At 43.4% G+C, this 17,578-nt stretch overlaps 1 protein-coding gene across 1 annotated transcript in view; it reads left to right on the top strand.

Moving 5' to 3' along the window:
* Usp46 (ubiquitin specific peptidase 46) overlaps positions 1-17,578 on the top strand; it is a 67,121-nt gene that overhangs the window by 33,368 nt on the left and 16,175 nt on the right. Inside the window, exons 4-5 of the mRNA XM_021645911.2 lie at positions 280-509; positions 14,468-14,544. Of these exons, the coding sequence (XP_021501586.1) occupies positions 280-509; positions 14,468-14,544 (307 nt within the window). The remainder of the gene's footprint in view (positions 1-279; positions 510-14,467; positions 14,545-17,578) is intronic.

Below are 17,578 nucleotides of genomic sequence, written 5' to 3'. Positions count from 1 at the left end.
TCTCCCTCAACATGCACACTGCATACATACATGCAAAGCCAATAGATATTTAATCAAGGTTCTTGTCTAATAATTTTTAGTTCTTTTAGAATGAATTAAACTTTGATTCATTATTATATACATGTTTTTGCTGGATGGGAGGAAATAGAAAGTAACAGTTCTTTGGAAAGTTACTCGTTGTAATTGCATAGTAGAGATGAGATATATTTACGTGCCACTCCTGTCCACTGTTTGCTCTTCAAGATGCAGCGTGTGAAATGATGGTCTTCTCCTTTCCAGATCTCTTTGATAACTACATGCAGCAGGATGCGCATGAATTTTTAAATTATTTGCTAAACACTATTGCGGACATCCTGCAGGAAGAGAAGAAACAGGAAAAACAAAACGGGAAATTAAAAAATGGCAACATGAATGAACCAGCAGAGAACAATAAGCCAGAACTCACCTGGGTCCACGAGATTTTTCAGGGAACACTCACCAATGAAACCCGATGCTTGAACTGTGAAACGGTGAGTGCCGGGGGGGGGGGGGATGTTCGTCTCCTGGTGTGTGTGGTGAGGTCTCTCATGCTTACTGTTGCCTTCAGTACATGTGGACCATCCTGTTTATTGATCCTGTTTATTGTGTTGCTGAGACTCGGGTGCAAACTCTTGGGAGTGTGGGTTCATCATGCTGTCTCACCTGAAAGCAAAAGAGATGGCTGAAGGCAAGTGTCCTGAATGTTGGCTTACTTTGCTTCGTGGATGGATTTTACGGCTAAACACTGAAGTATTGAACTAGACCATGACGTGCTAAATAAGGTTCTCGTCATGAAGAGGTCAGCTGTGATATAGGGACCATTGCTCTGACTTCTGGGAGTCCACTGCAGTGTATCCTACTTAGATGTAAAGGAAGATTGACTCCTACTTGTACCCAGTCACCTGGGTAGGTGAGAGGTCTGCCAGTGTTATTTTGGGAGCTGGTCGTTCCTGTTCCTGTGTGCTTGGTTATAGTGCTTGGTTCCATCTGGCACATGGAAAGCCCGTAAAGTTGTTGGATTTAAGGCTATCTTCTCTAGGGAGTGACATATTTGCCTGTCACATTTAACTTAAACTTTGAGAGTGGCTTCACATTTTGCTAGGGAAGAACCTGGCTGCCCGAGTTTCCACACTGGCCCTGACTCTCAAAGACTTTTTCAACCTGGCCATGAGATTGCAGTTTTCCTCTCTGTCTTCCTTGTCCTCATCGGTAAAGCAGGGATGATGTGCACACACATTAGACCCCGGGTGTCAAGGAAGAGTGGATTTTGTGGAGCCTGTTAACCGCAGAGCCGTACTTGACATGCAGAAAAGTATGTACTGAATGCCATCTGTCATTTATTCTAACTGCTAAACCCACAGAAAGTCTGTGGTTCTTTAGAGCTCTCAGGGTTTCTTGATTCAGACAGATCTGTCTGAATATACTTTTTTTTTTCCTGGGAGAAGAGATAAGTAGCTTTTAAGAAAATGTGCTAAGGGTCCCCTTGCCATGGTCGGCCTGGCTCCTGTTAATGGTGCCGTCTATTATGGGTGATTAAACCAGGCCTTCTGAACTTTTTTTTATTTGTGACCTCTTTTTAGCCCAAGAAATGTTTATATGACTGGTTTATGAAGTAGGCATAGAAACCAAACATTTATAATAAACATAAATTTATTTTACAGTAGTTCTTTGGGGGATCCACATAATTTTACCATTTATTAAAGGTTAAACCATATTTGCATTCTAATGTGATAGAATGCAGTTCTTTATTTTCACACAAATAATTCAATCATGGCTAGCTTCTTGATGCTGCAGGATGCAGAACACCATCAGTGTTTTTCAGAGGTGATCAATATTTTGATTTTATAATCATCAGTGCTGAAAACACTGCTTCACATAAACACATAGGAAAAAATGGCAGAGGTATGTTTAGGGCCATTTCATCATATCCTAATCCCCGGACAAAATTAACTTAGTAATTTTTGTATTTGTGTGCTTTTTTATTTTATAATTTTTATTTTTTATATTAATCACAGGTTATTTATATTAATCACAGGTTATTTACCAACAGTTATAACTGCTGGTTATATCCCAGCAGTAGCCCTCTCCCTCATTCCCTCCCAATCCCACCCTCCCTCCTTCATCTCCCCCCGCCCCTTTCCAAGTGTATTTGTGCTTTTAAAAGATGCACTTACTTACTTGTATTTCTGTGGATGCCTGTGTGAGCTTATGTGCACCACATTCCTGCAGATGCCCTTGGAGGACGGAAGGGGCTGGTGATCCTCAGGAGCTGTAGTTTTAGGGGGCTGTGAGCCACCCTATGTAGTTATTAGAACCCCAATCCAGGTCCTGTAATAGAGAAGTGTGTGTTCAGAACATACAACACCCAGCCCCCGTTTAAAAGAAGTTCAAGCAAGCAACTCCAACAGCAGTTTTTAAGATCAAGTAGTCTAATACAATCCAAGCATATACTGATTTAATAATGCTGAGGAATGATTGCAGGGAAACTGAAAAACAAAACCAAAAAAAAAAAAAACCTTTGTTTTCTATACTTCAACCATTGTTTTTTAAGAACAGAAAACTTTGTACAGCACAAATACTGCAGTTCATAAAGTACAGCCGCCTCAGATCTGAGCCCACATGTTTCGGGTGGTATCCGTAGGCAGTGGTGACGCTGTGCACAGTGCTGAGTGAGTATGTTGTGTTCAGAATATGTGTGAACACACATATTGTGTGTTCAGAATCAAGACTTCAGTGAAGTCTCTGGGCAACGTGGGTGAGGGATAGAAACACCTCAGGTTCATTGAGTGTTTGCTTTTGATTAATTTTTGGCCATTATGTGTTTGAAAACCTTTCATTGCTAAATTGTCTGCAGCTCCCACATTTAGTTATGTGAACCTATGTTGGGTCACAATCCCCAAAGAGTAGAGGTTTACGCCTCATAGTCTGGGACGCTGGAGGACTGAGGTCAGGGAGCCTGCTTTGGGTTCTGAGGAGGGCGCTCCCCTGGTGGAGGAGAGAAAGCAAGCTCGCTCATGCATACACATGACCTAAAGGCTCCATTTCCACATACCATAGCTTTCCCAAGGGGCGCATCAATGGCAGTTTTGAGAGGTCCCCACAGCCCTTTGCAAGTTGTGGTCCTTAAACAGCTAAGAAGAGGAGACTTCAGCATCAAAGAGAGGCAGGAGGCTTTGTATCTTTGGCAATCCTTTTAATGTCCTTTTCAACACTGTTTGAATCAAGATTCTGATTTGTTCCCCATAGAAATGGTTAGAAAACACAGATAAGCCAGAAGAAGACTAAAAATTACAAGTATTCTTCCCATCTGGAGATGATAAATTTATGACATTTTTTTATAAAAAAATTATGATTATGTAAGTCTAGAGATTAGCACTTAAAAAATTTACAATTGTACTTGCCAAAGCATTTTTGGCACAAACTTACTTATCTGGATCTCTACCTTCCTTCTTTCCCTTCCCATTTTCTATCTCTTTATACTTTCTTTTTCAGTAAAGTTCAAGTGAATAAAAAATAAAAAATAGCATAGTGCATTGTGTATATGTGTCTGAGATCTAGGATTGATGACTGCTGAGTCTTGGCTTCATCTTCCTTTTCTCTCCTTCCGTATCTCTCTCCCCTCAACTTGGTTGATTTTTAACTAATTCAGATATCATTTCACTTGTAATGTATTTGTTATCTGTATATATCATTAAAAGGTAGGTCTTTTTGAAAGCACAATACCATTTTCACAGCTAAAAATAATTTCACCATTATTCACTCAGTGTTGAAGTCTGTTTGATTGTGTCCTGTACTTACAGCAGTTGGTTGATTATATTTTTTTAATTTTCCATTTTGTGTGTGTGTATGTGTGTGTGTGTTGTGTTGTAGGGGTGAGTGCACATGCATGTGGAGACATGAACTTGATGTCGGAATCATCTTTCATCACTCTTCCACCTTACACAATGAGGAAGGGTCTCTTAGTGAAGCCCAGACTTAATTGATACGGCCAGCTTGCTTTGGGGATCCCCTTCCTCTTGTTTTCAAGGTAGGCACTGTAAGTGGGTTCCCGTGCCCAGTCAGCACTTACATGGGTTCTGGGGATCCAAACTCCGAGTCCTCCTGCTTACACAGCAAATGAACCACTGAGCCATACCCCAGTCCAAAGGTTGGTTAATTAATGATCCTTACAGCAGTATATGTGTTAATCTGTAATTTATCCCTGCCCTCCTCCTCCCCTCTTGTGATGAGTTTGTTGAAGAAATCAGGTTGTTTGTCCTGTAGTATTTTCTACATTTTTTTGAAAACATCTTTTTTTGGTGTTATTTACCGAATTAAAAAATTTTTAAAAATTACGTGTGTGTGTGTGTGTGTGTGTGTGTGTGTGTGTGTGTGTGTGTGTGTTGTGCAGATGCCACAGGGGTGGGAGGTCAGAGGACAACTTTCAAGTGTCTGCTTCTACGACATGGGTCCCGGGAATTGAATGCAGCTCTTCGGGTTTGGTAGCAAGAGCCTTTACCACTCCCTGTCATTGTCCTCCTCACCCCTCCCAAGCTGTCTCGCCAGGCTCCCCTTTACCTAACTTTTCAATAAAATGCCAGCAATTGTCCCCGGAAGACTTCGCCTGTGCGCGCTAAAAGACTGCGTGCAAAGGAAGGCTTGAAGCAGCATTTTATTTTATCTATTTTTTTTCCACAGAGTGTATTTTGGTCATCTTTGCCCACTCCCACACTTCTCCAAGATCACTCCCACCTCCCTTCTCACACTACCCAGAATCTTTCTTTCTCCTAAAACAAAACAAAGCAGACGCTGAAAATCAGAACAGTCTAAAAGGAAAACAACCAACCAAGAAGAGACAAAAAGCCCCCAACCCCCTCACCCTGTGTGCATTTACTGTGTGTTGGCCAACCACTCCTGGGCATGGGGCCTGCTCTGGAGTGTGGCTGATAGGCCAGTGACCCTCCATTTGGAAAAAGCTGATTTTGGAGCAACATTTTAAAAGCAAAAGCTTGCTCGTGTAACCAACACATAGTTAGAAATAGAACATTGTCAGCATCCCGAAGGCCCTGAGTGACTCTTTACAATTTCATATTTCTTCTACTCTCACCCTCTCCCTTTGAGCTCATTGTTATATTCGGCTTTAGATAGTCTTAGTACTTGTTCTACATTTTTAACGAATATTTGTTTTTATTAGTTTTCAGCTAGGCGTAGGTGTGTATGTGTGCATGTGGGTGCAGGTACGTGTGGAGGCCTGAGCATTTGGTCCCTTGGAGCTGGTGGTATAGATGGTGAGCTGCCTGACATGGGTGCTGAGTACTGAACTTGGGACTTCGGAAAAGGCAGCAAGTGCCCTTAACTGCTGAGCCATCGCCCCAGCCCCCTGCTTTGAAGTTTTATATATAATATTTCTGCATGTTTATCCCTAGTCATGTACTTAATTCTGGACCTTTCTGCTTACAGATGTGTGTATGTATAAAGTCATGTACATACAGTCTTCCAAACTTGTTTTTTTTGTTTGTATACAGTGTGGTTCATTGTTTTTTATTGTTGTGTAGCATTTTATTTCAGGAATGTGCCTCAGCTTGTTTTTCCATTCTTAGATGATATGTCTGGAGTTTAGCTTTCTCTGAGACAACACTGCTGGAAACCTTCTCACACACATCTGGTGTGTGTGGTGGGGGGTAACTTCTTTCAAGGGTAGCCCTCAGGCATGGAACACTCACATCTTCAGATGGACGAGGTAAAGCTGATTGGTTCTGCCGTGGTGAAAATGAGCTTAGGAGAGTTATTTCTGTTGAGCCTGCTTTCTGGTTTTGTAGTCACCAAGCTTTCTGTTTGTCTTTTGGCTTTTGAGATGTAATGTTTTGTTTAACATTTCTGCCACTAATTTTTAGGTGAAATTGATGTGAACTTTTCTTTTCTCGTAGTGTACCTTTCTGTTTTCTAAAGCCACTTTTCTGTAGAAGAGTTTGCAGAATCTGCACTCATTCTGATCTCTCTACCCTTTGCGTGTCTGCTGGGACTTAGTATTTCTCTCAGCACCCTTAATTTTTTTTTTTTCTTAGCGCCCTTAAAATTCATGGTTTAGTTTGGCTTGTTGTTGCTGTTTACACGGACAGCCGTGTAGCCTTTTGTGTCTTGATTCCTTTGGTTAGCATCCATGGTATGATTTCCTGCACCATCACATGATGCTTAGTTCACATCACTGCCATGTGGTGGTTTAGTACACTAGTGTCATGGTCTATTAACCTACTTTGTGGTTGATGGCTATTCGGTCATTTTTACTTTGGGGCAACTGTGAACAATGCTGCCGTGGATATTAGAGTACATAAAACCTAGCGACAGAATCCACATTTCTCTAGGAAAGTATACTGTCTCATGAAAGTAGTTTTATGAGGTAATAGGGCAGGATATGTTCATCATTAACATCATTAGAACGTCTCCATTCCCCAAGATGGTAATGCCAGTTTACACCCTGTGTGAACATCCTTTTTCTTTGTTTATTTTTTTGTGTAGTGCATTTATGGATGTAAACGTGTGTGCAGGCGGGCATGCTTGGGGACGTCTGGAGACCAAAGGAGGCTGTCAGGTGTCTTCCTCTATCTCTCTCTGCCTTAGTCCCTTGAGAAAGAGTCACTGACTGAGCAAGGAGCTTGTTTTTCTCCTAGGCCGAAGTCTAGCAAGTTGCAGTGATACTTTGTATTGGGGTTTGGGGCACATATGGCCATGCCTGCTTTCTCTGTGGGTGTTAGAGAGTTCTGCACAGAGGTCTTCATGCTTGCAAGCAAGTGCTATCAGCCCCTGTGCTGTCTCCTCGGCAGGTGTGTGAGCAGCCTTAGCGCTTCATCCCCTCCCCTTACACCACCTTTGCTGTCTGGTGGCTCTGCAAGTATTCTTAGGTTCAGTGAACATCTTTCCCACACACACTGCTGTGTCAATATATGAAGACTGGGGATTCAGTGCCTGCTTTGTTTCTCCGATTTCCACCATAAAACCAGATCTGAAGGACAAGATGAATAATTGGTTATATAATTACAATCTCGAGGCCCTGTGAAGGAAGTGCAGACTCGTCCATGTGCTCGTGAGTCAGAAAGCAGAGCAGTGTGGCATTGTGTTCTGTGTTTGCAGCTGGGAGGGCTGCGCTGCATCTTCAGCTGGCTCCTCCTTTGGGGTTGTCATTTAACACTGTTAGCAAAGCCACCTTGGCAGCATTCTGTGCTGATTTTCAGGATGACTCCAGTAACAGGCTCAGTCATATTTATAGTTTAACAACAACAAAAAAAATCTGCGAACAGAACAAATGATCCCTCAAATGCAAATATTGCATTAAGTACCCATGCTACAGAAAGTTGCTATGTAGCCTTATATCCTGAAGGGTTAGCCCAGACGGGAAGCTGAGTCCAAAGATTCCACCTCAATTCTTTAAGCATGTGAGAACATTTGTTATGATGGGATTCCAAGTGCTTATATGTGATAATTTATCTTTCTGGACAATAGAACAGTCTTTTTGTTTTGATTTTAAATGCACATTTTGGGGCTGGAGTGTTGCTTAGTGGTTAAGAGCACCCGCTGCTTTTCCAGACGACTCAGATTTGCTCCCAGCACCCACTTGGTTGCTCAGAACCATCTGTAGCTCTCATTCTAGGGTTCTAATGCCTTCTTTTATCCTCTGTGGCCACTCTATGCACATGATACATACATGTAGGGAAAACACTCATAAAATAAAAACAAATAGGGCCTAGAGAGATAGCTTAGAGATTAGGAGTTACTTCTCTTGTTGAGGCCCTGGGTTTGAATACAAAGCTTGTAACCACCTGTAGCTCCAGTTCTAGATCTGTGACCCTCTTCTGGCTACTACCAGCACCAAGCATGAGTGTGATGCACAGACACACATTCGTGCAAAACACCCTGTAACATAAAATAATAGTAAAAGTGAAAACAAAATTTAAAATTCACATGTTTGTTTATTATTATTTAAAGTAATATGCAACGTATAAATTGGACTCTGATTTGATGCTTTGAAACTGTATACATTATATAAAGCAAGCCTGAGTAATTAATGTGTCCGCTCTTTCAAATAGTTATCATTTCTTTGTGGTGAAACGTTCAAAATCTAGATAGAACAATTTTTAACCTCCCCCTGAAAATGACTAAATCATTTGAGACGAATGAGTGTGTATATACATACATACATATATATATATGTACACACACACACACACACACTCCCCTTCTTTCTCTTACTTGGATAGTCCCTTCTATTTTCTTAGCTCCCAGAGCTGGACAGGCTCCAGGAATCATGTAATCCTTGTTCTACCCGTGCCCAGGTGAATCCTGTGATGTCCCAGCCAGTTGGTCGCCATCATCCAGTGGACCCTGCCAGAGGCAGGCAACCTAATCTCCCCAAGGATGCATTCCATTTTTAGCCAGCCCTAACAGTTAGAAAGCCCTGGACTTTCTAAGAAAGGACATGGCCTCTGGGTTTTTCCTGCCATCAGATGTGTAGGGCTGGGTTTCCCAGAGGAGCTAATACAAATGTCAGAATCTAACTTTCCTCTGGGAACCCCCTTTGAGGACTGTCCTAGGGCAGGCCATGCACTCACTTTACTCAGAATTGCCGAAGCCCCTCTTTGTGAAATCTTGCAGTGGATTAAGCCGTCCTAGATCCTGGGTAACAGATTAGCCCCTAGGGGCACCTTACCTTTGCCCCTGCTTCATCCTCTCCTTGTTCCTCCAAGTGCGGAAAACCTCTGTGCTAGTCTTCAGATTCCGAAAACGAGGGCTGATTTTCCAAAGGGCCTGTCTTCGTCAAACGTTGCCTATGACTGCAGTGCAGATACCAAATGAAGGATTTATGGAGACAAATGTTCTCTGCCGTGGATCTAGAGGGGCTATTTTAAGGGGTAATCAGGGCTCATCTGTCCACATAACCTTGACAAGGGCACTTCAGAACAGGGGTCTCAGGATTTTCCACTGGAGTCTAACCACTCCCTGGCTTGTTCCTTTGTTTCTTTCGTAAGATTTATTAGGCCAGTTGGAGCTCAGTCTTGCTGTTGCTTATTTTAATTCTTTTTACATAAAGCTGATTTTTCTTTTCCTTGCAAGATCTGTGGCTTTTCAGAGCATCTCTATGGCTTTAAGATATATTTATGTTTGTTGCAGGAGCCAAACCAATGTGCAAAGAACTGTTTCTGTTAACGGTACCAATTCTACAGGTCTTATTGCTTAGCTTTCAGAGGTTTGTATTGCTCCAGAGAGCTTTCCAAGACCTGCCCAGACAGAGAGGGGAGCTGGGGAGGCAGAGGTTGCTAACACACTCAGTGGAGATTCTGAGGCCAGGCCTCAGTTGGGCGGCCGGGGCTACTTCCCTCAGTCTGTCCTTGGTACCAGCTGGGGTGGTGTCATCACAGCTGAATCCTAAGGAGCTCTTACCATTCCCACTAACCCAGGAAAGGAATCAGCACACTTACAGATGACCTCACTTGCTCATGATGTAAATGTGTGACCGATAGGCTGATTTCTTCTACTAATTGAGTTACAATTATTTAAAACTGAGCAAGTAGGGTCTCTTTCTCTTCTTTTTAAAGGGGGTGGACTCTTGGTGATGGGGGCAAGGACATCAGGCTCAAAATTAAGGAAGGAAAGAAGTGACTGTAGGCTGTTTGTGCTGAGAGTGTTGGAATCTCTCAGTGATGTGTTGCCTTGGAGACAAGCTGTATTTTCCCTTTGGTCAGATCCTCGTGCAGGGAAGAGTATGCTTTCCTTGCAGCTGGCTTGAAGAAAACAATCCTCCTCGAAACCCTCTCACCACCCTCACCAACCACCAAACAACAACAAGGAAAACAACCCCTCCTTATCCGAATGTTAAACATTTCCGCAGTGTGTCTCTTGACCGTGCCTCACTTCGACTGTGACTCACTTCGGCCAGGACAGAAAACCGTCCAGATGGGACAGTGTACCAGGCTTTGATCTCCCCCCAGGGCTGACTTACTGAGCAGTGCTTTACCACTCTCATCCCAAGAGCTCTCTGCATTTAGAGCTGAGAAAGATGTGACAACTTTCTTCAGCTACCTCCTGAGATTTTTCTACCTTTCTCTGAAATGGTTAAATCGAAAAAGACTCACATCTGACCCCACAGAAAATTTTGTTTCCCCGCCTCATTGCACCCCTTTCTATATGATTTTGGTGTGATTCCACTTGGCCATCGTACTTTTATTTTTTTTCTCCGAGAGGGGCTGTTTCAGTTACGAGAATGCTTTATCAGTTTAAATATAGAATATTTGTGAGCAAATGTAAAAAGAAATATGAGCTGAAAAGAAAATGATTGCTATTTTTGTCTCTGAGAGGCCACTGATTTAGGTATTTATTCAGTTTTTCTTCAGCTGAGGAATTCACGTAGGATGTATTTATTATGTGCCTGTCACGTGCTAGAAATTACGTCAGGTCTTAAGCATAATCCTTGCTCTTCTGTCTACTGATATGCATGTTTAAACTGTGACTCCCCTTTGACTGCAGCAGCAGCACTACCACCCCCATCTCCATTGCCATCACTGTCACCACCACCACCTTCAGCAGCACCACCAATACCACCACGATCACTACCAACACTGCCAGGCGTTGAGTATTATTTAGACAGGCAAACTAGCATTGACAGTCGATCCATACCTTCATTCACACAGATACTCACCATTCTTGACGATCTGGGTTTCCACATGATTTTTCTTTGGCTGAACGAATCATCTTCCTGGTAGACGTGATGCTGCACACCTTTAACCTGAGCACTTATGAGGCAGGGGCAGGGGATGTCTGAGTTCAAGGCCAGCTTGGTCTACAGAGCAAGTTCCAGGATAGTTAGGGCTACACAGAGACCCTGCCTCAAAAACAAGCAAGCAAGCAAGCCGAAGTGAGTCACAGTCGAAGTGAGGCACGGTCAAGAGACACACTGCGGAAATGTTTAACATTTGGATAAGGAGGGGTTGTTTTCCTTGTTGTTGTTTGGTGGTTGGTGAGGGTGGTGAGAGGGTTTCGAGGAGGATTGCAAGCAAGCAAACAGATAGGAATATAAAAGAATTCTTTCCCTTTTGCCTGTATTCTTAAAGGTTTATTTGTGGCACATCTGGATTCTGTATTGATAAGGTTTCTTTGGGCACATTAAAGATCGTATCTCCTGATGCCCATGGTTGAATCCTCAACTGCTGTTTGAATCATCCAGGCAAAGACCCATGATCACCTATCTATTCCTTCTTTCTTCCTTCCTTCTTCCTTCCTTCCATCCTTCCTTCCTTTCTTTCTTTCTTTCCTTCTTTCTTCTTTTTTTCTCCTTCCTTCCTTCCTTCCTTCCTTCCATCCTTCCTTCCTTCCTTCCTTCCTTCCCTTCTTTCCTTCCTTTCTTCCCTTTCTTTCCTTCCTTCCTTCTCTCTCTTTCTTTCCTTATTTAATATATATGAGAGTGCTTTGTTTTCATGCACACCAGAAGAGAGAATAAGATTTCATTACAGATGGTTGTGAGCCACCGTGTGATTGCTGGGAATTGAACTCAGGACCTCTGGAAGAACAGCCAATGCTCTTAACACCGAGCTATCTCTCAGCCCCCCCCCACCTCCCCCGCTCATAATCTTTCTGTCATTCTTTACTGTTCTTCCTCCATGAATATATTATCTCTGTTCATTCTCCAACACCTTTCTCATTTATGCCTCCTCATTTATGGTGATCCATAAATATAATTACTTGGAGATATTTATAGGTTTTTTTTTGGAAGCATATTAATAAACCAAGATTTTAGTTACTGCCAAAACCAACCTTCTGAGCTTTGAGTAAGGAAAATAGAATATATATAATGTCATGTGTCTGTGTCAGTTCTCTGTAGTTTGCTATCAGCTACCCTCATAGCTCTGAGGCTGGAGTGCATCTGTCATGTGTTATTAGAACCCTTGCAATATGTGTTGGCTTAGGGGCAACTGCTTTAGGCTGGATCTGGCTCAAGTTCTGTGTTAGTGTTCAGTTGGCTTATGCCTGTGTCATAGGTTGGCCGGGGCATTTGCTTTAGAGGAGTGTCTAAGATGAGACCATATTTCTGGAGTCTTCTGTAGGGTTAGCTGGGCTGAGCATCCTTATGGTGACAACAGAAGTTCAAGAAAGCAGTCTCATGGTTCTGGAGAGGTGGATCTGCAGCTAAGAACACTGGCTACTTTTTAGGGAACCCAGGTTCGATTCCTAGCACCTATGTGGTAGTTTACAACTGTCTATAACCCCAGTTCCAGGGGACCCAACCCCCTCTGTAAGTCTGTTAAGGGGCAACAGAGACATATGTAGCATACAGACATACATGTTGTCAGAATACTCATATACATAAAAATATACATATATGTATGTGTGTATGTCTATATATACATATACACATATGCATATATATGTATACATATATACATATATGTATATAAAATACTCATACTTAAAAATATACATATATGTATGTATGCCAGTGCTTGTCAACCTCTGCTGATAGTGTGTCTTCTAAAGTCTCCCTGGCCGAGACAGGTTCCAGAGCTGCACTTGGATTCAAGAATGGGGAAACAGCTGGGTGTTTACAGATGCCTGCCTGTCTGTAATTGCCTAGAATCCCAGCACTCACCATGCTGAGGCAGGAAGATCATGAATTCGGTTCAAGGCCAGGCTTCGCTGCATAGTGAATTACTGTCTCAGAGTGTCACACACACACACACACACACACACACACACACACACGGCTGGGGGGTGGGCTGATGGTAATGTCTTGATGAGATGAGCTGTACTCAGAGACTTGGAGCTAAGGATGGCCTCTACCATAGCAAAGCAAGAGCTCCACGAAGTTAAAGCAGGTGACAGGGAGACCACAGGACTGTCCATCTAGATATACACATACCTTTTGAACAGACTTAGTGTATGTAATTGTGTAGCCTACATTTTCATTTATCGTCGTAACTACCATGTAGCAAACCATTTCTAGCTTTGTGAACATTTTAAGCCATTAATCTTTTTTTTACCTCTCTTCCAGTTACTAAATATTTTTTTTTCTTTCTTTGTTTTTGAGATAAGCATTCGCTATGTCTTAGCTCTGGTTGTTTTAGAACTCACTATGTAGACCAGTATGTCCTCAAATTCTGCATGTCTACCTCCTAAGTGCTGCGATTAAAGACTTTTGTTGTTGTTGTTTTGTTTTGCTTTTGTTAAAGACCTTGTAATCCTGGCCAGTCTTGAACTTTCTATGTAGATTCAGACTCCCAGAGATCCACCTGCCTGTGCCTTCCAGGTCCCGGGATGAAAGGCGGGCTCCACTACCCAGTCCTGAGCACATAATTGTTAAAGCTCTCTCTGCATATGGTATCTTCTCTTAACAATACTCTTAGGAGATGCTGTTCTTAGCCCAGTAACGAAACAGGTATAGAGAGTCTGAGTAACTGTCTCAGTTTGTACTCTTCATAGTCAGCAGGGGCAGCCCCCATTTCTGTGCTTACTTGAAAAGCAGCAGAGAGTGTGTCTGCAGCTCTGAGTATTGCTCTAGGACATTTTTCTAGAATCTGTAATTATAGGGTCATTGTTGCTCTCCCCCCCCATAATATTTTTTATTGATTATTTGGGAATTTCACATAGTGCACCCCATCAGACTTAGCTCCCAGTTCCCAAAAAGCCAAGTCCAGTTAGGGTGGTACATATACTTCCTGGAGCATGGGCACCCAGAGTTGCTCTTTTCAGTGAGTGTGCTCTTCATTTTCCCGCTGGCTGACTGAACACTTCAAGTTTGTTGCTGGGTCAGTTCATCCCTCCCAGTCCACCAGCAAAACTGTGAAACCTCAGGGCTGCTGCTGAGTGAGCAGAACGGAAGCAGTCGCTCAGGAGCTTTGATAGATACATGGAGTGCTGGGGAGCAACTGGGGCCAGTGAACGGGCTTAGCTGTGAGTGTGTGACCAGCTCAGGAATTACAACACAGGAATCTGCATGTTGGAAGGGCAGCTTGATGGAACACAGCATGACAGTCCAGTTCCCTGATCCCACAGGGCTTAAACAGACCCTGGAGGAAGAGAGTGACTTCAAGGGACGGGGCTTAGCGAAGAGTCACCGTGTGGGTGGAGGGGTCTTCTCTCTCGGCCTTTTTCTGTCCCCATCCTCTGCCAGGGTGGGCTACATAGTTGCCTGCCTGATACTTTTCGGGTTGCAGCAATGAGGAATGCGGCTGGAGCATAAGGGAAATCAGGTTAAGTTTTAGTCACTGAGTTTTTAATCAGAGCTATGAAGAGGATGAAGTTGAATTGGGAAGCTTCGGTTGGGTTGGATGTTCTGAAGTAACTGGTTTGCTGAGTATATTTGCAGCCACATGTGACCTTTTCTGCTGTCACGTGTCATGGGCTACCTATAAAAGCTGAAAGTTTTAGCTACGGTGTCTACTGTGTATTTTGTACCTAATCTCCACCCCTCTTTTTTGTTTTGCTCCAGGTGAGTAGCAAAGATGAAGATTTCCTTGACCTCTCTGTTGACGTGGAACAGAACACCTCCATCACCCATTGTCTGAGGTAACTGCTTGTATTCTTCCCAGGGTAAACACTTAAGGAAACCCCAATCCCACACCTTCGTCCCTGCTTTTAAACCAGGATAGCCTTACTGTTTTCTGTTCCTTCTTCCCTGAGACATTAAAAATAAACCTATGTGGTCTAGAGAAGGGTCTTAGTGAGCAGAGAAGATCAGGAGGAAGTAATCAGTCACTGTAGTTAAAAATAAAACTTTAATCTTTAATACAGATACATGTTTTAGCTCTGTGTGTGTGTGTGTGTGCCTGCATGTGTGTATCTATCTCCCTTACTTACATAATTAAGTTAATAAATAATAAAGATGCCAATCATTGCTCATTTTCTAAGGCATCAGTTCTCAACCTGTGGGTCATGACCCCTTGAGGGTTAAATGACCCTCTCCTAGGGGTTGCATAAGACCATCAGAAAACACAGATATTTACATTACAGTTGATAATGGTAGCAAAATTAAATATTTGAAGTAGCAGTGAAAATAATTTCATGGTTGGGGTGCTGGTGTCACCCCAATATAAAGAACAGTATTAAAGGGTTGTAGCATTAGGAAGGTTGAGAACCCTTGCTCAAAGGGTTACCTTTTAATTAACATTTATGTGCTTTGAGAACTAGTGATGCAATTGCCTTTTCTACATTGTTTTAATATCCTGTAGAGATTCCTCAGTACTGTTAAAAGAGAAATGAGCCAGAGTTTAACAACATGTACCCAAGATTACTACAGATGAAACATACTCACTTATGCACTGAAACTTTGCTCGGGGAGCCTGGGAAGGTGGCTCAGTGGTTACATGGTCACAGTGTTCTCACAGAGGACCTGAAGTCAGTTGTCAGCATCCACATCAGGCAATTCTCAACTGCGTATAATTCCAGCGGTAGAGGAAGCCAATGCTTATGGCCCCTGTACCCCCACACACACACATACACAGTGAAACAAATCCTTTTAAAGGAAAGAGAATGTGCTTAGAATTGCCACAAAGACCAGACTCCCCATCCCCACTCCCTTTCAACAAGGAAACAGGTGCTTCTAATTTTTGGAGTTCTGTCCGAGACCCACACTACGGGAGTGGATGTCAAGCACCACCAAGCTCTAAGGCCTAAGATGTGGCCACTTCTGGTCGAGTGGGTAGATGAGCACTGAGGGGAGGAGAGCACTCTATGAGCAGCTGATGGTGAAAGTGTTAGTGTGGCTGAGGGGTAGCTCTGGGCTTCCCCAACCAGCAGCTGCCTCAGCCTGTGGGCGTCTTAGAGCATCATAGCAAGGCTCGGTAGATTTGCATGAGTAAGCATCAGGAGACAGGAGTTTGCTGAGAGGGGCTTCTTGGTTCACGCGGGTATGGTAAGCTATATGACGTGGGAGCCTTGGTTCACCTGGGCTGCAGGAGGTTGGATGACTTGGGGGCTGATGGCTTTCCCGTTCACTGGCCCCTTTCTCCCATTTCCTCCCTCTCCACTCTCAGGAAGGAGAGTTTGCAATATGTTTTGTAGGCTGGCCTGTTTCTTAAGCTTGGTTCTGTTTAAGAGGCTGTAAAAACAGACCATCTTTGGATCTCCTAAGCGTTTTCTAACTATCATGGATGCCCAGCACACTTGGCTGAAAAAAAAGGAAGTTATTTCAACGTTGGTTCTACTGGGAAGGACGTTGCCCGTTCTCTTGCTTGGTAGACCAGGTTTGAGGAGTTTCTGCTGCTTCCTCATGGGGAATCCCTGGGCTGTTTGAAGGGAGGTTGCAGTGGCTGTAGCATTGAAACCAGGCCGATAGAGTGCTGGGTGGTCAGCTCCGAGATCAGACACGTTATGGAGACCTGAAACACGGATTTCTGTTTCCATAGAGGAATGTGAATGCGGGTCCAGATTCCCCAGCAAAGGCAAGGTAGAGCTGTGATAGGGGAGTATGTTCTCGCTCTTACATCAGTTATTTTCTACCGCTGTGATAAAATGACAAAAACAAGACAACTGGAGGGGAGAAGGGTCACTTTGGGCTCACAGTTTGAGGTGAGGGTCCATCACAGTGGGGAAGGCATGGTGGCGGAATCACAGTCACACAAGCCCACAGTTAGGAAATAGCGAGGCGAGCACTCATACTCACCTTCTCTTTTCATTCTCCCGTTTTTATTCAGTCTTAGACCCAGGTATGGCATGGTGCTATCTACATTCAGTGTGGGCCATTCGTTCCCAGTAATCCTTCCTAGAAATACCCGCCACAGCTACCCCCAGAAGCATATTTCCTGGGTACCTTAAACACAGTCAAGCTGACAGTGAAGATTAACCACCACAGCTCCCAAACTGGCCTTTTAGAACCTTCAGATTCCTATCTGAATGGACAGTCCAGGCCAGTATCCCGATGCTGACTCCACAACTTTACATCACCTCTAAGTTAGACCTTGGCCAGCTCACCTACACCTGCACGTGTCATAATGAGACATCAGCCAGCCGCTGTCCTTCACCGTCCAGGCTCTGTGACGGGCCGCAGCTTCCATCCCTCTGTCAGGAGTGGGTAGCACACCCCGTAGCTGCTTTTTGTTTGTTTGTTTTTCCTGCCAAATAAATCTTTGGATCAAGGTGATTGTAGTGCCACACACCTTTAATGCCAGCGCTTGGGAAGTAGAGGCAGGCTGACTTTTGTGAGTTCACTGCCAGCCTGGTATACATAGTGAGTTCCATGATAACCAGGACTCACATAGATAAAGGAATAAACAAACAAAGTCTCTGAGTTGGGAGAAGGAATGACCATGACATTAATGACCATGACTCAGTTCGGATTGTATCCATTTTATTTGTTTTTCAGTTAGGAGCTCTTTAACATCTCCTGTATTAATGTTTTATGATGTGCTGTTTCTATCTTCCATCTGTTTTAATGACTGTTAAGGAGTCAAGCTGAAATCCTGTGACCTGAAGTAAGTGCTCAGCCTTCTCCTTCCAGAAGGGGTGTGAGTGACAGATTCCAGGGTATTCTCACTGAACTTTTGCCTCAGAGAATTGGTAGAAATTACATTAAAACCCAGAAAACAGATCAAGAGAAGCCACA

The sequence above is a fragment of the Meriones unguiculatus genome, chromosome 3 (assembly GCF_030254825.1).
Source record: "Meriones unguiculatus strain TT.TT164.6M chromosome 3, Bangor_MerUng_6.1, whole genome shotgun sequence".
Taxonomy (NCBI): Eukaryota; Metazoa; Chordata; class Mammalia; order Rodentia; family Muridae; genus Meriones; species Meriones unguiculatus.
The sequence above is the reverse complement of the archived record's forward strand: the minus strand, read 5'-3'. Positions and strand labels throughout refer to the sequence as shown.